General features: G+C 37.8%; 1 protein-coding gene across 3 annotated transcripts in view; it reads left to right on the top strand.

Annotated features, from left to right (window-relative positions):
• The window catches only part of LOC145492979 (phospholipid-transporting ATPase IF-like), a 45580-nt gene that overhangs the window by 17452 nt on the left and 6282 nt on the right, over positions 1–21846 (top strand). For 2 of the 3 annotated variants that reach the window (XM_081472364.1, XM_081472367.1), the window contains exons 15-38: positions 243–299; positions 821–910; positions 1494–1562; positions 2124–2222; positions 3198–3241; positions 4338–4406; positions 4500–4573; positions 4800–4903; positions 5222–5293; positions 6834–6875; positions 6996–7063; positions 7841–7895; positions 8343–8411; positions 8526–8605; positions 9499–9587; positions 10145–10218; positions 10813–11061; positions 11446–11505; positions 12065–12192; positions 13206–13264; positions 13677–13753; positions 13958–14023; positions 14720–14823; positions 15710–15896. In XM_081472364.1, coding sequence (XP_081328490.1) covers positions 243–299; positions 821–910; positions 1494–1562; positions 2124–2222; positions 3198–3241; positions 4338–4406; positions 4500–4573; positions 4800–4903; positions 5222–5293; positions 6834–6875; positions 6996–7063; positions 7841–7895; positions 8343–8411; positions 8526–8605; positions 9499–9587; positions 10145–10218; positions 10813–11061; positions 11446–11505; positions 12065–12192; positions 13206–13264; positions 13677–13753; positions 13958–14023; positions 14720–14823; positions 15710–15896 — 2085 coding nt within the window. Of the gene's footprint in view, positions 1–242; positions 300–820; positions 911–1493; positions 1563–2123; positions 2223–3197; positions 3242–4337; positions 4407–4499; positions 4574–4799; positions 4904–5221; positions 5294–6833; positions 6876–6995; positions 7064–7840; positions 7896–8342; positions 8412–8525; positions 8606–9498; positions 9588–10144; positions 10219–10812; positions 11062–11445; positions 11506–12064; positions 12193–13205; positions 13265–13676; positions 13754–13957; positions 14024–14719; positions 14824–15709; positions 15897–18802; positions 19285–21846 lie in introns of those variants that run through there. The other variant, XM_081472363.1, reaches the window with a different exon arrangement.

The raw sequence follows: 21846 nt of genomic DNA, 5'->3' as shown, positions 1-21846 counted from the left end.
GCTTGGCTAAACAGGTTCTTATATTTTTGGGTATTAAAATGGCAAATTTCTGCCAGCAGGTTCTTAAACCACTAGGTTCTTACATGCAGGTTTTTACTGTACTGCTAATAAGACTTCAAGTTCATGGAGAGCTTGCTGAGAAATATTTTGAAATGAATTTCATGTTCGTCCTGTTTCTTAGCATTCCAGACTGTATATCTGTAATGTAAATACATTTCAAGGGCTTCTTTTTCTTTCTGTAGGAAACGGATGAGCGTGCCATTGCCAATACATCAGATCTCAATGAAGAATTGGGACAGGTAGATGCTGCGGAATCTTATGTAGTGCCAAGTGTTAAGTTGTTAAGAAGACTCTTTCTTTCTTGTTCATGGTGGTTAGAAAGAAAGAACTAGCAGTTTATTGGTTATAAGGCGTTAGCATAATGTAGTTGGTGATCTTTTCAGTTAACAAGCAGTATAGGAAAAAAGAAAATTAATTGTTAATTTTTATGCCACAATACAATAAAGACTGCTTAGATGGTCAGTGCACCTTATATAGAGGGAAGTTGGTTGCGAATGCAGTTAATGATATTAATTTTTTTGCCAAGAGTTAGATCAGTCACTGTTTTAGGACTCTTAAATCCTGGCATGAATTAAATTACCCTAACATTGCTATAACTACACTGTATGCTTGGAAACTTACCTCATAAACATAAACAGATTTTTTCTCCTTTCAAAAGAATTTTGTTTGTAATCCATTGAAAGAAAATAAAGGTAGTTCTTAATGTGTAATTGATCGGCAAAATTGAAACATTGCAATGTTCTACGTTACATTTTATTAGATTGAGTATGTGTTCACAGACAAGACAGGGACACTGACAGAAAATGACATGCAGTTCAGGGAATGTTCCATAAACGGCTTGAAATATGTGGTGAGTTAAAATTTGATTTGTCCCCTGATTTGTTTTCTTTTTTACCCTACGTTCATTGACATGGGTACTCTAAAGTTCAAATCCCAACTAACGATTGCCAACAGTTCTCTGACTGTTGGCCGACTGCAGCTCTTTAGTCTGAGTCCAAAACATAACGAAAACTGAATGAAAACTGGCTGCCGACTGTCGGCCATTTATCGGCCAATGGTTGGCCGACAAATGGCCACCAGTCAGCTGACAGCTGGCCAACTGACGATCAATGAAAAAATCAATTACTTTTACCGGGTATTTTGGTTGTTGTCATTCATAATTATGTCTATAATCAACGAATATTAAAAAAAGATGCATTGAGTTAAGATCTACCATCACAAGTTTTGAACTGGTCTATTTGCCGAGAGGCCCACTAAGATGTTTGGCAATGCAAATTAAGGTGGGGATGACTTTCTGTTATAGAAATCACTCACATACCATTGTTGGTTTAGGTTTGGTGTTTTGGCGGAGGCATACTGCCCAGTCTTTAGAATGACGCTTTTGAGCATTTCTAGTTCATGGTAACTTTTGTGCATTATTTATTTTGTTTTAGGAGTTGAACAGTCAATTGTTTGTGGCAGATCAGACTGATGGTCCCTGTGTTTCTATTCACACTGTAAATGTAAGTTGATACTAATATCTTACGTCCTTAACCTGACAGTCATTTGCATATTAATACAACAAGACAGCTACATTCTGTAGAACCCAGTGTTACAGACTGAATTAGTTATCACTGACAGTGTTTAGATTTCTTTGGAGTAATTTTTAAATGATAATTGTCTTAAAACTATTACCAAAGTAGTCACTCTGGTCAGTCACAAAGGCCACAGACAATCAATGAACCATTCAAAACATGTAACTGATGCAAAAGATGGGTAAACAAGTGTCGCCACTTACGATTTGTTTCGGTTTTGCTTCATTTCGTTCGTTTTTGAGGATGTAGAGCAGTTTTCAATTGAGTTTTCGTAAAAGTAGTGTCTTGTCAGTCAAAGAACACAGATAGTGCGTGAACCAATCAAAACGCAGAGCAAGTACATGTTATTGTAGCTGACACAAAAACGCGGGAAAATGAGTGGGAGCTACTTACAATTTGCGTTGGCTTTAGAGGGGCTGTTCATAGTCTAACGAAAGCTAACATGTTTTGAAAATTCTTAAATGTTTTACGCTGGTGGTTTTCTTTCAGTCAGAGGTCATGCAGTTTTTCTTGACGCTTTCTCTGTGCCACACTGTGCAAGCTTCAAAAGAGACTGGTCACAATTCTATCTATGATTATCACTATCAGGTAACCTAGCCTTCCTTGTAGTAAATACAATATTCTGGCTGCATGTAATTTAACAAATTGACGTCAGTTTTTCACGCGTCCGTCCTGTTATTGGTCATGAATTTCGTCATAACATTGTCAAAGTGGCTGTGGATCCATGAGGCGATAGCCAAGTGGAGCTGTAGACTACTTTGAAAATGTTGTGACGAAATCCATTGTCAATAACAGAACAGACACATAAAAAACCGATGTCAATTTGTTTCTTACGATAACAAATTGTCAAATTGTCGGCTTTCGCTCGTTGACGCGTAGCATAGATTATAAATTCATGTGTCTGTCCGCTTATTGACAATGAAAATTAGCGCGCGAGAATTTCTGCAGTTATCGTAAAAAGCTTATTTTTCCATGAAGTTTTATTTGGTATAGTATTTTTCTTGTTCTTCATGGTCAGGGGTTCTTGTAGTTTAAACCACTTACATTCACAAGATTAATCTTTTATTATATGGCTGTGTCTCACAAGAAGTGGGAACTACCAAATTCACTTATTTGATTGGTTGAAAACGATTTAGACCGTGGTCTAGATTTTCCCATCTAGACTGGCATCTAGACCGGTTACATTTTGCGGTGTAATTGGTGCAAACTAGAAATAAAAAATATTTATTAATAAGAGTGCCAAAAAGCCTGATGAGAAAAAACATAAAGAACACGAACAAACTTTGACAGATTTAAGTTCCGTTCATCGCCGTTCACAAGCAAAATGTCAGCTGGTACAAACCAGTTACATTGAACGAATTAGGTTTTTCTTGTTTGTCATGTAATAAACATCTTATTAACCAAGCCTAGTCGGTCTGTATGGGAGAATCTTCACCTCGGTCGTGTGTTCAGACCTCACTGCGTTCGGTCTGTACTCACAACCCCGGTTAAGATTTTGCCATGCAGACCTCCTGCTCGGTCAATAAGAGCTAAGTAATAAACAATCTCTATGATCTGGTTTAGGCGTCGTCTCCAGACGAGAAAGCTCTTGTGGAGGCAGCCGTTAGGTAAGTTGTTTAACTACTAGATAATATGCCGAATGCTATAGAGCGGTTTTCAATTGAGTGTTGAAAGTAATCAGGTAGTTACTTTGGTTTTGGTTTTGGTTTGACTACGGTTTGAGATTGGCTGAGTAGTCTATTTGGTAGGCAATTCGTTTGGTTGTCTTTTGACAGCACTCAATTCAAAACCGCTCTATGCTCGTTAATGATTTTATTGTTTACACAGAACTATTAGTACTGTTATGTCTCTTACTTAACCCGGTCGTGATATTTAACCATCACCCTCACTGTCATTAGTTCAATGGATACCAAGTGGTACATAGCTTAGCTGTCTTTACGCAGAAATTTAAGGTTGCTGAACACAGTTTTTAATACCTGTGTTTCATTCACCTTTTTCTCTAAAACCCTTGATCCTTCGCTCGCCAAAAATGGCAGCAAGCAAGTCAACAACACAAACTTTGGTTTTTTGATGGTTAAGCTGACGTATGTGCCGTTGCCATGGCAACATGAATAAATATAAACAGGCCTTTAAAATCGGGTTTGTTTATTTGTGGAAAAACTAGTCATTAGATTTTCTTTATAATCTGCATGCAACAAGCTTGTAACGATTCTCACAAGTCAACACCATTTTGCTAATAATTTAACAGAGAGATCTTTAATTATCCCTGTTTAACGTTGACTGGAATATCAATTATTTTCAATACTCAAGTTATTTATTTCCTAGAGTATTTTTCTGCCAAATTTCGTGAAATTCTAATGAGTGGTTCTCGAGAAATAGGCGTATTTCCGAGAGTGCAATTTTTCATTCAATCGCAACGTTTTGACTTACTACGCATGCGCTGCATTTAACTGGGTTCTTTCGGTAACAAAGAAAAAGCTGAGAATTGCTAGGTTCTTTTCATCGTTACCTTTTCTAACATATCTTGGTAATAAAAAACTAAAGCCATCAATACACTGCGTTCAATTATAGAGAAAAATAGCACAGATAGTGCGGGTGTTGAGTAAATAAAACGATCGCTCTATTGACAGCACGTTTGTTTTTTGCAATCCTTGTGCGGTTCGGCCACCTTAATTCATTGATGTTTCGTTCCACTGTCAACAGATTTGGTGTCACATACCAGGGAAAAGTTGGTGATGATATTGAAGTCCGAGTTGATGGTTTAGTTGAGAGGTTTGTGAATCTTATTGTATTATTAGACAAAATTAGATGTGTTGCAATTGTCTCTTTAAAAACATGAAATTAATGAAATGTGATGTATTTTAGGTACACTCTTCTCCATGTTCTTGAATTTGATTCAACCAGAAAGAGGATGAGTGTGATTGTTAAGTCACCGAAAGGTATGTGAGACTTCAGTACATAGTCAGAGTTATAGTGTCGACAGAGACGACAACAACAACAACAACAAGAGCAACAACACCAACAGTTGTAAGATGTGTGTATTAAGAGATTTAGAGATTTCGACTGCATCATCAACAACAACAGTTTGTTTAGACAAAACAGAGAATGGAGAGTTCTATGCCAAAACATGTGTATATTTTAACTGACAAGTGATTTGTGTCGCAGATGAATATGTGATGTTAGTGAAAGGAGCAGAGACAGCTGTGTTGGATCAACTGGCCTCTGGTCCAAGAGATATTACTCTTGATCATGTCAATGAGTATGCAGTGGTATGTAGACTTGTTTGTCCTTACTAAACCAACCGGCAAAACTAGGAAAGGCGATCGTAATGATCTTGTACAAACCAGACTTAAAACAAAACCACTCGATGGGTGTTTGTGATTTGCTTCTTGAAAGAACGGTGTTAAACTCTAGTATAGTTAAAGACAGAACTGGACTTCACATTTATAAATCAGCCATATCCAACAGGTAGTGAAATCACTGATCTAACAAACTGTTTTGGCTCTTTTCCTTAACGAAGGCATACCTTGACAGTTATGCTTTTCAATAATCTGATCTAGGTTGGGTTATTTCGTTGTTTTTAATAGAAAGGACTCAGGACTCTAGCTGTTGCTCGTAGAGTACTTTCAGAAGATGAATATGTTATAATGGATAGAAAGGTAAGTACAATGTATACATTACCACACTCGACACAGCCTAACTGAAGTATTAGGTTGTGGAGTGATTATCAATACCAACAAAAAAACTAAATAGTAGTTCTGCGAGAAACCATTCTTAATTTTGACTGGCAGAAGGTGTGATCTTCAGAAAATAGATCCTCTCCAGCCAAAACATAAAATGAAATGCAAAAATTCCCAAAATATAATTACGCCGGATCGGAGGAATTTAAGTTCAGTTTAGTACTTGGGATTCAGTTAAACGTACATGTAGGTTAAAATGTCCTCTCATTTTATGATTAAAATACAGGCTTGTTCCTTTTATTTTCAAGAATTCGTATTGTTATGGAATTATTTGGCCTTTGGGTTTAATGTACATCTCGTTTTAAATTTCTTGTTGTTATGGTCAAAAAATGTCTTTAAGAGGAAAACAAAAGAAATACTTTTTGAAATTCTAGCTTCAGAAGACTGTTATATTGATCTTCCAGAAATCGTTCAAAAAGTAAAACTGAATTTATTTTCCTCTTAGTATGTATTCATTCATATCAATAATATCGTTTTGTCACAACTGTTGTTAATTATTATTTGTAACACCGTTGGTTTGTTAGTGGTCTCTGGTCATTGTTGTCAATGTTAGTTTCTTTAGTTCTCTTGTTACCTTTAGTTGTATTTAGTTGTACTTAGTTGTATATAATTCCTGTAAACATGAACCGCCTAGATTAGCTCAGCTACCCGCGGGCATGTTATAATTGTACTTTTAATTGTAAAACACAATAAAATGTTATAATGGAAACTGGAAACTAGCGAACAGCTAAGTGTGTCTTTGTCCACGTTAAATAAAGTATGTCTATGTCTATGTCTATGTCTATGTCTATGTCTATGTCTATGTCTATGTCTATGTCTATGTCTATGTCTATGTCTATGTCTATGTATGTATGTATATATGGAAATGTCAAAGGTTCGTGATGTTCTTTTAGTTTTGGGACTTTTTTTTAAACCCAAACTTTCCAATTATGAGCTATTTTTGGATCTTAAATTTCATTCCATGAAATCTTTTTATTGTTTTCAAAATTGAGCCTTTGCCCAGAACGTTTCTATTTGATACGTATATTTTATCCGTATAAAACAGTTGACAAAAGAAGTTTTCTGTACTGAAGTGACTCTGTCCACTTTCTGCTTACTATACGTATTGGTACAGACAAAAGGCAAAGTCTACGTTTCATCCCATCAGGCCAGCCCCTTATCTCCAGTTTTTGTAGCGTAAAACGACTAGGATTATTTATTCTTTCTTCCCACCCCTAGATGGCATGCTAGCCCATCGCACGGTAACCTCCAGCATTGAATTAGTACTCGTAAGTGTTGAGATGTACTGTGAGAGTTACATGCCTTTGCCAAGAACGCAACTCAATGACCCAGGCCAGGTCCTGTTATCTACATTATTCTGTAATTACCATGTCTACAATCTCAACCATGCAACCCATCCCCATTTCCATCAGGCTTCTTTACTTGCTCGTGTTAACCACTGTTATATTTCACCATATAGCTTAACCAGGCCAAGCAAGCTATTAATGACAGAGAAGAACAGGTATTGTTGGTTTGTTTTAGATCTGTTCTATTCTCAAACGTGTTCTCAGTTTCCAGCCTGCATGTAGGGTTTTTTAGCTTTTCATGTTCTTTACTAAGTTATCTTTTGTTGAATATTCAGCTAGCCCGTGTTTATGAGGAGGTGGAAAGAGATTTGCATGTCCTTGGAGCAACAGCTGTGGAAGATAGGTACGTAATATATCAAACACGAAAGACCGTGTTTGACTACATTTCCAAACACCGAGAAGGAAGTTGAAAATACGATGCGCAGCGGAGTATTTTTGACGTACCTCGAGGTTTTTGGAAATGTGGTCAAACAGTTTGTCTTGAAAGTTTGATATATCTTCTCAATCGAAAGTAAAATTGAGTAGAAAAATCTATGGTAATTAAGATCAGATATCCAAACATCGTCATTTTCTTTGTTTAAACTGTTGAATTATTCATGAGATTGAGAAAAGTCTTGTACGTTATTATGGCCTAATGCTCTCCAACCTGCTGGAGAAGTAAGGAATGGAAATTATTAAGGTTCACTTGAAATGGTTTGGCCATGATCCCGAGGACAGGTCATAAGATGGTCAAACGTGAAATATCAAGAGGATTTTTGATAGCCAATGAAGACTTTCTTTTCAAACCCATGCTATGTTTTCAATATATATGTTGAAAGTGCGAAAAATCTCACTTTAACTTACCCTTAAATCACGTTCCTCTATCAAGTTCAAAATTAATGGCTATGTGCCAGATAGTTGCTTAGTTACATGTAGTTTTATGATGAGAATGTTATGTACAGGCCTGTCGCAGACTTTAAGCCCGCTTTAAACCAGACCTTATGTGTTTAATATTCAGTGTCCATGAAATCTTACCCTACGCTGTTGCCTCGTGTGTTTCTATTTAGTTTCGACTTCTTTTTTTTTTTTTGATAAGAGCAGCATCACATTTATTTGAAGTATTTGTCCTGATTTGTTTCAGATTGCAAGATGGAGTTCCCGACACAATAGCGGCCTTGCGAGACGCTGGTATCAAGGTAGACGCAAATTTTAACATTATACCATATACAGTGCAATTGACAAAACCTGAAATAGTTTTAAGAGAATCTGTGCACAACATTGACTGGCACAAATCGTGGGAATGAGCTCATATGAGCTAGGCGCAAAGTAGATACAGAAACGCTAGAAATCTTAGTCGAAGAAATCAGCCATAAATGATCCGAAAAGTCAGATAAACATCTAAGTCCACCGCTCATGCCAGGAAAGGAACCAATCTAGATAAACTAAAGGGAAATTCAATGGACAAAATCGAGGACTGCTGTTACACAAGACAACTCGAAGGCCTTCAGACCTCTATTTTTGTGGTGTTGAACTACATAATATAGCTCCTCATTATCTCAGTAAACTGCAACTATCAGTATATCATTAGATTCCCAGAACATCTCACGACCCTTTGATGGTTTTGTTTTCTATGTGCACTGTAGGTGTGGGTTCTCACAGGAGACAAGGAAGAAACAGCAGTCAACATCAGTCACTCATGTGGACATTTCAAGGTTTCAGTTGTAGCTTTTATACAGTGTTAGCGATAGAAGAGTTTCTTGGCTGTGTCTAAAGTGATTTCGTGATGAAGTAATGTCTTTGTGACACTATTGTGCATTTTTCTTTAGACGGGAATGGAAATTATGTTTGTGACAAAGAAACAGTCAGAGAGAGAATGTGAGGAGGAGCTTGTCAAATGTCGTGACAGGTAAGTTAGGTTGTGTATGTTGTGACAAGTTCGTTGTGAAAGTCATTGGTTGTCAGTAAAGTTACTGTATGTCATGCCAAGTAAGTTGTTTCTTTGTATGTCATTATTCACTGTATGTTGTGACAAGTGAGTTTTGTTATTCACTGTCTGTCGAGACAAGTGAGTTGTGTTAGTGACAGTGCCTAATGCTACTTGCTTGTTACAGTATGTGAGACAAGTGAATTGTGTTAGCCATTGTATGTCGTGATAATTATGTTAGTTGCGTTAATGACGTTTCATGTTGATTATGGAATATTCATTGTATGTTGTGTTAAGTATGTCGTGTGTGTTGTGTGTTAGTCATTGTTTGTCGTGGTAAGTTCAGTCTAAGTTGTGTTAATCACCGTATTGTATGACAAGAAAGTTGCGTTTGGCTTAGTATAGAGAGGTTTTTAACTAAGTGTCATACAGCGGTTTTCAATTGAGTGTCGAAAGTAATCAGACAATTATGTTGTAATTGGTTTGGTTTTGGTTTTACAGCACTAAATTGAAAATCGCTCTAAAATCAAAACCAATGCAATCACTCTAACCAATCACAAAGGACACAGACAATCGATTGAACCAGTCAAGACTTGAAGTAAATGTATGTAGCCGACGCAGAGCGTGGGAAAACACGTGTAAGCGTTTCACGATTTGTTTTGGTTTTACTTCTGATTGGACGAAAAAGTGGCGCGTGTTTTTTTAATCCCATCGTGTAACGTAGCAAAACCAATTACTTTTCGACTCTCAATTGAAAACCGCCCTAAAAGTTCACGGTGAATTTGATTGCCAATCACATAGCTGTACTCAGAACAAAACACAATCTTGTTCAAAACAGTGATTTTTAACGGTGGTTCTGTTTCATTTTACTTTAGGCTGTTCCAGAGTCCTCCGACACAAAAGACGCCTTATGGCGTAGTCATTGATGGAATTAGTTTAGCTCATGTTTTCAAAGCTTATACAGGTAGGTATGACTGCTTGATGTATATTTTAATTTAGAATATCTTTGGTTAATTTTATGTACAGTCTGTGACTTTAATTTGGTAACTTGTGGATTTGTGAAAGCCTCATCTCAACTGTGTCACCATTTTACTTCGAATAACTGTAATGTTTAACCCAGCTGGGCTTTTCATTCAAGTCTACCTTGAGGATGTGGGGTATTGACTTCCACATTGGTGTGACAGAATTTATTAATATGCTCAATATCTCACGGGATTCTAGCCCGTGTGTAGACCTCTGCACTCATGCTCAAGGATCCGGTGCCTGTATAAATCTGTAACATTTGGACATTTTATGACGTAGAACCATAATCTTAAGATGAGAGTAAAGAAAATTGTCCTTTAAAAATCTTTTGCTTGTACAAGCAAGCAATCAAAATATCATGTTCTGTTGTTGGCCTATGGGCTGTTACTGTTCACCACTGCATTTCCTTTCTGGTTATTTGCCAAAACTGATCAGGTGACACAGTCTTGGATGGGCCTTATTAGGCGATAAAATGACAGTTATTTGTTTCCATTCCAGATCTGTTTGTAGATATCTGTCGCGAATGTGTTGCAGTATTATGCTGTAGAATGTCGCCATTACAGAAAGCTCAGGTACTTTACACAGAGTAATAGCAGTAATAAAACCAGCACGGCGAAGTTGTTAGTCTATTCTAATAATAAAAGAAAATATTAAGTGCAGGGCAGGAAAAAATTTTGAAATCCAGTCGCCCAGTGGGCTAGTACATTTCAGTTTTCAGTTGCCCCCACTAAAATATTACTTGCCAAATAGGCATGCAAGGTTCATGCCTTGTCAACTACATCATTCACTAGGTAGTGTCTATAATCTGTGATAGACTATAACAGAGGACGAACGCGAGCAAAGTATGCTTGCATTTTAAATTAATCCATGCTTTCAACTCATTGTTTTGCTCATCTTGCAGTCTTGTTTCAAGTTTTGAAATTGTTTTTTTTTTTTTTTGGCAATTATCACTAACAAGACTACTGAGGCTAATTTCACGCGCGCACCAGACCATCAAACTTCCATTTTCACTTGTCCAAGAGCAAAATTTACTTCTTCCGGGCAGTCGGACCTGGTGTTTTTTTCCCACCTTGAAGTGATTGTTTGTTTTGGTATCCTGTTGAAGGTAACTGCCGTATCTAATGTATAACTTGTCTCTTAAGCAATGAGTTTTGTATTTTTTGAAGATTGTACAATTAATGAAGTGTTCCCGTGAGAAGCCAGTCACGCTTGCTATAGGTGATGGTGCTAATGACTGTGGCATGATTCAGGAGGCTCATGTCGGTATCGGCGTCATGGGAAAAGAAGGTCGGCAGGCGGTCAGAACCAGTGATTATGCTGTAGCCAGGTTCAAGTTTCTCTTAAGGGTGCTTCTTGTACATGGTCACTGGTATTACGTTCGAGCCGCTATTCTGGTTCAGTACTTCTTTTACAAGGTAACGCATGCGATATGTACCCTTAGCTATGCTTTTACGTGGTGTACAATGCATATTGTGTATACAAGTGTGTATACACAAAAAACCTAATCGCAGTTGTATATTCACCGTATTTTACCAAGAAGCGTTGAATAACTAAGATAGTTATAGTCGTGTTGTAAGGTTAAAATAACGCATTTTAAGCAGTGCTTAAAAGTGTTGCATTGCGATGTAAAAATAATAATAAGTAAGAAATTACTTCATCTCGTGATGAGTTTTTAACAAATATAACGGTCGAGTAAGTACTAGAATTGTAAAATTCCTTTGATTGTTGAACCCTGTAATTAAGACTGTTGCACAAAATAGTTTAAAAATTCAGCTACTTTTTTTCCCTCTTTGTTTCAGAATGTGTGTTTTATCACACCGCAGTTTTTTTACGCGTTTTTCACCGCTTTCTCCGGGCAGGTGCGTATTCTTTTTAAAATAATTTACAAGTAGAAATTGCGACTCATAATCTTCACAAGCCACATTCTGCTGTCCGCTATTTCTCCGCTAGTTCTGCGCTAGTCACCCTGATGATTTGGTCTAAGGAAACTCGTCTCTTAAGGTAGCTCAAAACAGTTTCCAGCTCTTTCCAAGACCTGGATTTTGCTGAGTCTTTATAACCATTCTTTATCATTTGATGTTACAATCATGTATCAAAAAACTACCCAATCATTGGTGAACACGTGATCATTTTCGTTACACAATACTATAGCAACAGTGTGACCTGCTAAAAACACCCTTAACCATAGCTTAAAGGGATTATTATTCAAAAACGGCACGGTGAAACTTTTTTATATGATCAGTTTTTGATTAGCAGAATAAGGCGCAACTTTGGACAAAGTTTTAAAACAATCTGTGTATGTAGTTCAGAGCCACCTTAAGGTTTTGAAAATTTAAGTTGGCTCTGAACCCTATGTACAGAATTTTCTTGCGTGTGATTCCTTGTAACTTCTGTAATGATATTCTGTTCTGTTTGCAGCCTTTGTACCACGCATTTTTTTTAACAGCTTACAACATTTTCTTCACATCTTTACCGATTCTCGTTTATGGTATTTTTGAGCAACATGTCAACAGTGATGCCTTACAAAGTCAACCTCGTCTATACAGGTACGTTATGTGCAGTTTACTTTTGATTTGAGGCAGCATCGTGCAATTTTGAATAAACAAATATTCGTCGGTCAGTCCTGCTTGTTTGTTTGTTTTGTCAGTTTTTATTTGTGACTTGAACGTAGGGGTGAGATTGGTAGCCACGATTACTAGAGAGTTTTTCCCACCAATTTAAAGACCAAGCAGCAGCAGGCAACATTTCCTAGCAACTTGTCCCAAACCCGTACTGAGTTGAAAGCTGTAGGAACCTGTACTTATGTTGCGCTTGATAGACATATTGCCCGAAACTTACACGCTACTGCATGTTGCCTCGGCTTACAACGCGGCTGAAAAACTTTGAATCCACAATTGTTGCACGACAAGTTGCAATAAACTGTTTACTGTATTGCTTCGCCTAACAAACATTGGACAGTTATTTGGAACCGAGTAAAATACAAACAAGCCAATAAGAAACCAACTAAGGGGAGTTCACTGTCCCTTTAGCCGTTTATTCCGTTCTGTAATCATCCATTGTAGTATATAGTACTTCACTGCGATTGGCTGAGAGCAGGCCAATTTGTCGCTGATTTTTCATTTGTACTGCAGTGCAAATTAACACGTGCGCATTGTTAATTTTCGCAGTCATTAATAAGCCAGTAATCGTGGAGCGGTTTTCAGTTGACTGTCGAAAATAATCAGGCAATGACTGTGATTGTGATTTTGGTTTTACTTAGGTTTGAGATTGGCTGAGTTGTCTAATTGGTAATAGGGTTGGTTTTGGCTTTACGACACTCAGTTGAAAGCAGCTCTATGAAAGCTCGAGCAACTCAGGATTTTCACTACTCAAGATATTTGGGAATTCTTTCAAATAGTTAGAAAATTTTCAAATATCACTCGTAGTGTAAATCCTAATTGCACTCGCATTTAAACGATTACTTATGCTTAATAATACAAATGAGAAGTTTTAGTCCTCAACGTAATCTTTTCAAGTAGGAATTCGTTGTAAATAATTAATTCTTCACTTTTTGTCACAGGGACATTAGAAAGAATTATCGTTTATCATGGACAGAGTTCTTCTTTTGGGTATTTTCCGGTGAGTAAATGTTGTTTGTAGCCATCTCAAGTGATATTGTCCCTAGCGCATAGTCTCATGACATCTAAAGAGGCCAATATCACGTAATCTCGTCCCCAAGATCTTCTCCACTTTTCAAAATAGCGGGCGTTTCCAGGGTCTTCTCCCTGCGAGCCGCCGTTTTGAAAATTGTCGAGAAGGCCCTGGGGACTAAGTTGTAATATCGCAAAAACTGTGAAGTCATAGGGAAACGTTGGCGCTGGTGTTAGCGTAAGTATTGGTTTGTATGTAAGGCAAGACGTTATTGTAAAACCTGACGAAAGTTGGGTCCTTGGAACACACAGATTAATTGCAAATTAATTTTACACCCTTTGTGATCATTAGATAATGTTTACAAAGTTGTAGAGTTTAACGATGTGTTTTATGTCTTCAGGATATTGGCACGCGTTAGTGTTCTTCTTTGGATCATATTTCTTTTTTCAAGGTGACACATTAGGACCGGCCATGTGGGTACGTTTATAAGGAATTGAGCATGCCAGAGAAACTTTGAAATATTTTCATTGAAATAATTTCTATTTTGTGCGTGTTATTTCTTGTTATCACTCCAAGAAGTAATTGTTTTCTTTTGAAATTAAAGAAACTTTAAAATTGATATGTAAGTAATAGCAAGTAGAATTCTACTAAGGTACATCACTCCATTCTTTCTTTTCATAGCAATATGGAAACTGGTCGTTTGGAACCTTTGTGTTTACAGTGTGCGTCATTGTTAGTAATTTAAAGGTAAGTAATCAGTATCTAACGGTTATTATATACGTATCAGTGAGGGAGTGGTCTTCAAATGAGATTGGTAAAACTAAGTAATCACTCTGGCCCGTCACAAAGGACACGGGACAAGCGTTGCGTGACCGCCAAGTTAAGGGTTGCGAAGGAGACTAATAATCCAGTGAACCAAGCAAAACTCAAAGTCAATACATGTAGCTGGCACAAAGCGCGGGAAAACGTGTGCGAGTGAATCCCGATTGGTTTTGGTTTTACAGTGGAATTCCGATTTCTCGAACCCTCATTTCTTCGAACCTTCCGATAACTCCAACCAAAAGTCATTTCATTCCCTCATTTGAACACTGTAATTTTAACTCTGATTTCTCGAACTACCCGATTTTTCAAACCAAGTTTCGTTTCCCCTGGAGGTTCGAAAAATCGGGATTCAACTCCACTGTATTTCTGATTGGATCAGATGGACAAGGTGGCGGGAGTTTTTAAACCGGTCACTAACCGTAGTAATGCGAAACCAAGGCAAATGCCGATTACTTTCAACGTTCAAATGAAAACGGCTGTTTTAGACAACTTGGCAAGCACCCTCATAAGATATCTGCACTACATACGACACTCCTTCGGCTGCGCGACTTCATCAAATGAATGCGGTGAACACCAGCCGATTGATGGAGGCTGATTGTTCTTGTTCTTGTTGTATTGTAGCTGGCGTTAGTCACGCATTACTGGACATGGATGAGTCATGTTTCTACATGGGGTTCGATCGTTCTCTTTTTCCTCTCTACTATCACATTCAATAGCGAGACTTGGTTAGTACGAAGTAGCAGCGTTGTTATGTGTAAACTAGGCCGTGATGTTTATTCTTGATGGTCTCTATTGTAGACAGTGCAGCACTCTGTTCTGGTGTAGACATGTTTTTAATAAGTTTTATGCCACAGTTGAGGAATGATCTGAAAGAGAACTTCCATGCAGTGGGTAATAATAATGCCTTTGAACGTTTGTTCAAGCAAGAAATTACGAAATTACCCTAGCCTCAGAGTGAAGATGTCCATAGAAAGCTTTTTTTTTTTTCACTTTTCTCAACATTAAATTATGTTGAATTGGTGATGTAGTGTAGTCGAGCATTAGGAAAAGGATCGAGTGCCCACGGTACTGTATCCTATAGCTAAAAATGTTTCTAGGGACAGATACACGAAGGCCTTTAGATAAAGATGTCTCGTAACTATTGTTCAAATACAAAGGACTGTTGTTACGAAACAATGCTCAGGGTGCATCTTAAATTAGGAGAGCTTCGTAAATTCAGCCTCAACTGGTCTTCATGGTACTTCTGCGAGGACTAATAGAGTTTTAGTTTAGGATAAAATTACCTTAAAGGTGATCATGTTTCATGGAAATGTTCCAAGCTTAGCCCCTCTTCATTTGAAGTTATCTTGAAAAGTTAAGCCTAATTTTTTAAAGTTCGTTGTTTGTAATCCGTGTTAATCTTCTCCATCCTTAACTATCCTTATTCCCTTATGATTTTAGTATTAGCTCTGTGGTGTTTTTCTGTCTTAGTAAACTTTTACTTTGAGGTTTTCTTTAATTTAAAGGTAATTTTGTTCATAGCCAGAATAACTCAAAATAACGTGACTAAGCTCCTTTAAGTAAATAGTGTTTCGATAATGTTTAACTTTTGTTTGATATTTGTGTTTACAGGAAGAGTATCCAGTTAACCTTCAGTGACGTCATATCACTAGACATGTACAAGTTGTTCTTTACACTTTTCTCTCAAGGCGTGGTGTGGTTGGCACTCGTGTTGCTGATTCTTATGGCGCTGTTACCTGATATTGTCTTCATGTTGATTGGTCGCCATTTCCATCCTTCAGAGACACAAAAAGTGCAGGTAACTGTTTTACACATCTTTGATGGTAATGAGAAATTTGTCTAAGAGAGCTGGAATTTTCATGAGTTTGAGTTACTATTTCGAGTTCGAGTCAAGAGTTTGAAAAAGGATATTTTTTGGTCAAATTTCTAAGAAAACGTTCCTTGTTACATTTTGGAAGTGGAAGTGGAACTGGAACTATTTATATACATAGTGCAAACACCAATGTATGAATATATACTCTCGGCAGAAATGAAAGCTAGCCATTCTCGGGCTAACTGGGATGTCAATCAATCTTGAGTGCTAATTAAGCTTTGACTTAAACTAAACCCAAACTCCAACTCATGAAATAGACATTACCCCAACATAATGTCTCTGGGACGAGTTCAGAGTGTTGGTACTCTCAGAGAAAATAGCTTCTTCCAGGCGTTCAGTTAGTTGGGGTGCAGCGCGAAAAAATGGCACAATGAAAAGTAGGGGAGAAGCGCGGCGCGGCCAGTTCGTTCGCTCCTCTCACCGAGCCTCTCTCTCCTTTATTTCGCTCCGCCAACCAAAATTAAATTTAGTGACGAAAGCCCAAAAAACTCAATTGAGTAATGGTGCTTTAAGGTAATTTAACACTTTCGGCAAGCTTTTTTTCTCTATCCTTTACCAAGGGTTGTTCTTTCCTTTTTGCGAGCGACTCGTTTCTTGTTAAGTTTAACCCAAAGACTCATTAGGTTTTTAGTTTTGTCTTGAGAAGAAACATACACTGTTGTAATAGTTTAGGAAGCTGTGATATGATCTAGCAATGAAGCTCTAAAGTGATAAGCTTTCTAGCTCCATTTTGAAAATTGAGCTGATTGGTGACACCTACTTAGTAACAATACTGAAAACCTAATTAAGATTCATTCAGTCAAACAGTTAAATGTGATGTAAAAAATAATTGAAATGAATTGTAGTTTAGTAGTGCAAAAGTTCTCAGTTTATAATTATAAAATAGCATTACTTACCTCAACTGCTTTACTTATCTGAACGTTCTTCTACTCGTAATGAATCGCTTGTGTGAAACTCAAGCCTAGTTCAGGCTTGTGCGGCGGATAAGCACAAGCATTTGTGCAAAGGAAAAGAGGTCGATTAGCCGATTGATTTGTTTTTGGAAAACCCTAACCTATAGGTAACATTTCTGAAAACGCTAAATAAATCTTCCAGGGAATCTAAGAAGTTGATGTGTAAGTTGAGGTTACTTTACATATATGACGCTAGTTTGTAAGTGCAAGCACAGTGCTGTTCAGATGTCCGAGAGACCTATACGCCAAGTGAAATCCGTAGTCCCTTTGACTTTCATTTAACGGTGTAATGTGCCATGAAGGGGATTAATAAAGGACCGCCTGCCATGACACTACTCCGGTTGTCGTTAAGCCTCAGCACAAGGGAAAGAAGATGTTCTTTCTCTTGCGCGTGCTTGTACGCTTGCGCTTTTCCTTGTGCCTCCTCTGTCAACACGTGCGGATCTTGTCCTTGTGCTTGCGTCATACGTGTTAACTAGGGTGATTGTGCCAGTGATTTGATAATATTACGATGTAACTGACTGACGGAAACGAGAAACCGCTGGCGCATGATAACAAAGATGGTCGTGATAATGACGTGTTGTCGATTACTGTAGTGGAGTGAAGGATTTGTCGACAACAAAACTTCCGGGTTTGCTTTCCACAAAAATAGGTAACGAAACTGAGTCATGTAACGTTTTGCACACGCGCAATTTTTTGGTATCGATAATTATTTCTCCCGTCTGCGAGGGCCATTAACACTTCACGGTAATGGAATAGACCGCAAACCCATCATGAGTGGACCCCGGCAATGCTAAGAGTGTGGCGGCTTAACTTAATGCTTTCGTCTCACATCATGTACGCATTGTTCATGGACGGGTCGTATATTATTTTCTCTGTGTCGAAGCGAAACCTCGTTCATCTCCGTGGATAACTTCTCCGACTACGCCTTCAAAAAGGTAAAATTCTGTCACAGCACTCGTATTTCAATTGTAATAATAACCCACACTAAAAGCAATCTTGTTTTTTTACACATTTCCGCTTTTAACTAACCTTGTGAGGTTCATAAACGCCTAACATTACTAACATCAATAATTTGCATGTCCAGTTATTGTAATGAACTGAATACAATAAATTAAGTTTCTAATATGCATTTTATATACGGCTGCCATCTAGCGTGAAAGTTAAGTTCTGTGTCGTTTTTCATAGCAATATATTTCTCGGTTCTAAATTAATTTTCACGTTGACGATTTCCTTAAAAGCACTTAGATTAGGAGTTACACCGCGTTTCCTACTTAACAAATCTTAGTTAATAGAGGGAAATGGCTAGGAAGGTCGGTAAACATCACAGAAACAACAAACAAGTTAAGATTTATGTTGGAAGGTCCTTGACCCTGCACGTCTTTTGTTTTGTGCTCATAAATTATGCATGAATTACGTAATCGCAATGCTTCTATTGGTTAGTTGTATGAAGACACATAACCACCTTTTGTATTTTGTCAGGTTTTGTACAGGGTCAACCCCAAAATAACCAACAATAACAACAAAAGTAAAAAACTTTGCCAGGTTTCCTATCCATTTCCAGCTATTATCTGTGTCCAAATATTTAGTTTGACAGGTGTAATAAAGTAGTTCAATATTTTTATTTGTGCATCTAATTTACCTAGTAACACATCTTTTAGCTTGAGATCCACTCTTTTGCCAGAAACAATCTTACTCATGATCTGTTCGGCTTCTGCTTCAGTTATCTTGGAAGTTATATTAAAGCCACGCACTCGCTGCACTCATAAAAAACATTTCCTTATTTTGTGTCAACTTTAACAGTAAAAAGAAGTTGGCAGATTTGGTTAAGTTGTAAATTTGATGGTCATGTGCTTAGTTAATGATATTTGTTTTCAGGCTGGTACCGCTGCAGAAGGTAGAGACTCGCTTGTGGCTGCTGTGGATACAAATGCCATATTGTCTAACGGCACATCAGAGGTTTCCACTCAAAGTGACGTGTCACTGATTGAATTAACCGGTAGCAACGCTTCTGATTTAGCAACTTGGCGAGTTTTGGACTTAAATTAGGGTAGTTTGAATTATACAGCTTAGTCGCTTGAAGCTTCTATAGAGATGTTCTCCATATCACAACCAGACCTTGAATAAGTTAAAATTCTGATAGCAAATTAGGACAACTGTAAAAATTAAGATCCTCCTTGTGACAGATTAACCTGGCCTTTTAAGTCTCTACAATCGATGTTACTACGGATTACTAATGACTTGATTTGTATTCTTACTGATGTTCAAAATGATAGCGAAGTCACGACTTTGGGTAGTTTTTTTTTCTCTAAAATGTTTTTCATAGGGTTTTGAAAGTTAATAAAATTGTTATTCCTGTAGTTGTTACAATTATTATTTACGTAACTAAATTACCGTACGGCAAAGAACGCCTGTCAGTAACTATCGAGCATTGAGCGTCAGAATTCGAAGGATTAAGAGTCTTGAAAAAACTGATCTAATGACCGAAAACTTTCCTTGGGTCAGTGTTAAAATGTTAAACGTGTTGAGGTATGCCAGTAAAATGGCTATCGAATGAGGGTTTCTGCCTTCGAAAACCTCTCGCTTAGGCTTGAATTGTTTTATTGTGGAGAATTTTGTTACAGCCGTGAAATTCTCTTCCCGTGAATGAAAGAGTTTCTTTGTCGGTAAAGTGTCAGAACTTCTATGTGCGGTTTGGTTCGCATAGTTTATAGCATATCCGCTAAACGGCTCTACATCCGCTGTTTCCACATCAAATTGTATTAAGAAATATTATATTGTCTGAGGAGAGGATAACCGGATAACCTGGAACGGAAAGCCTCGCGAAGCAACGAAGATCACAAATATACGTTTACAATATAAATATATTTTTACAATAATTGAGAGTCTTCCACGCTCATTAGTCGAAAGCTGTGGTCTATGAGCGTAGGCGATTAAAATGATATAACATGCAGTGCAACGCAGGTCACCGACTTAGTTTTGGAGAGAATATGCCAGGAAGAACACCCTAAATCTGAAATAATCGGGCTTCGTTAGTGAATAAGACCACAGTGTCTGTAAGCCCAAAGACATTGCAATTAGATCTTGGAGGTGAAATGTTCTCTGCCAAATATTGTTTAAGTGGACCTATTAAGTGAATTTGGTCAACTGGTGAGGTTCCTTTAAGAACAAGTTCGCATTTAGCGACCATAGTTTCACGCGCCTTGCTGCCTCAAGATGGCAGGATTCAATGTCCCGTGGACAGAAATCTTGGAATTTTTTTTGACTTCCCACTTTGATTTTTTGTTCATTTTTGGACAATGTGGAGATAATTGTAAATAAAATCTGTTTCTGGAAAGAAAAGTAGGGGTCGTTAAATCCAGGCAAAGCTACAGCAATGGCCATCTGCCCTATCACTGTTAATTTTATTACTTAGCGCGCGCTCTCATACATGACGTAGCGTGTGAATTTGCGTGTGCAGTAACGATGCGTAGAAACAATGAGCGCGAACGTCCTTAAGGGGAAAATTTCCAAAGAACTCGGTAGCTTCAACCAGAAAAAGCTTTCGCGGTGCGCGTGACTTCCCACTGACGTTACCTCTAATCCTCATTTTCTAATTTTCAATTTTTTCTAATTTTGTGTTTGTTTTCACTATCGTTTTCTGTTTTGGGTTGTGATATTTAATATTTTTTTTCTTTTGTTTCATGCTAATCATCTAATGGTCGCTGCCTCTCCATAACCCGTTCTTTCTGTCAAGGCGCAGGGTCCAAGGAGTGCCAGCAGTTTGTACTTTAATGTAATATGTCCTGAAGAGAGTAACAGGGACAACTAGTAAGTCGAGATGAACAATAACACGGCATTCAGCCACAGCACCAGATTGCACTGAGCGTTTTGTGTATTAGTTAACCCGACACCTTGACTGTTTTCATCTCGTAGATTTAACATACTGAATTTCAAACAATTTCAAGCAGTATTTGGAACACTGATCGAGAAATTAATTGTGACATTTTTTACTTTTTCAATCCAGTTTATTTTTTAATAAATCAGGCTTTAGAATTGGAACTAATTTTTGTTGATGGCGAGTTATGATCAAGACTGGGAGCGTACTGTCATTTGGATGACGTAATTGAAGATGGTCAGCTAATATTTTCTCTGTACAATGGTTTCTGAATTTTTGCGTGTTTTTGTTTGAAGTTTGAATTGCTGGCCAAACTTCACAGTACCCCGGCATTAAAATATTCCTCTTCACAACCTGTTCCCGTGGTCTGCACTCGCGTTCACAAAATGCAATCAATAGTACTGATTCGTTCTTGAAGCGAAAGTCAAAATGGAAGCAACGGTCAAAATTTCTATATTCCTCATTCTTGAAGCAACCCTTGACAACGAAAAGTAAAATAGTATAAATAATAGACAAAACATAGCCATTCATTTCAACACTTTGTCGATTTGAAATTCACCGACTATGCGACTGCAGACCGCGGTAGCAGTTCAGTTCAGTTCAGTTCACTTATTTTATAGTCGCTAACTGCAAGCCGGCAGATCGCGGTAGCACTTAAGGCTAATTCAGGTTCATCAACTGCGGACCGCGGACCGCAGTAGCACTTTAGTCACTACAATTAATTTATTTTATTGTCACCCACAACGCTACTATGGATCGCGCTTAACTCAATCATTCCATATTTAATGTTTCTAATCGACTGCGGACCACGGACCACACCTTTTAGGTCGATGCGCCTTCCGAATGGCCAGGTATTCTGCAGTTCTTGGAGGTGCTAACCATTGCGCCATTCTTTTTGTATTAAGCTGACACGGTGCTTGTCGTTCAGTTTGCCTCCGCGAGCACGGAATAAAACGGCAGCTAAGGTTTTTCAAGAAGTGAAACCAAGTGAAGTTCATAAGGAGTAAAATTTATTTCCTTCGTATCTCGGAAAACTCTTTCTTAT

This window comes from Orbicella franksi, chromosome 7 (assembly GCF_964199315.1).
Source record: "Orbicella franksi chromosome 7, jaOrbFran1.1, whole genome shotgun sequence".
Classification (NCBI taxonomy): domain Eukaryota; kingdom Metazoa; phylum Cnidaria; class Anthozoa; order Scleractinia; family Merulinidae; genus Orbicella; species Orbicella franksi.
This window is presented reverse-complemented; position numbering and strand designations above follow the sequence as displayed.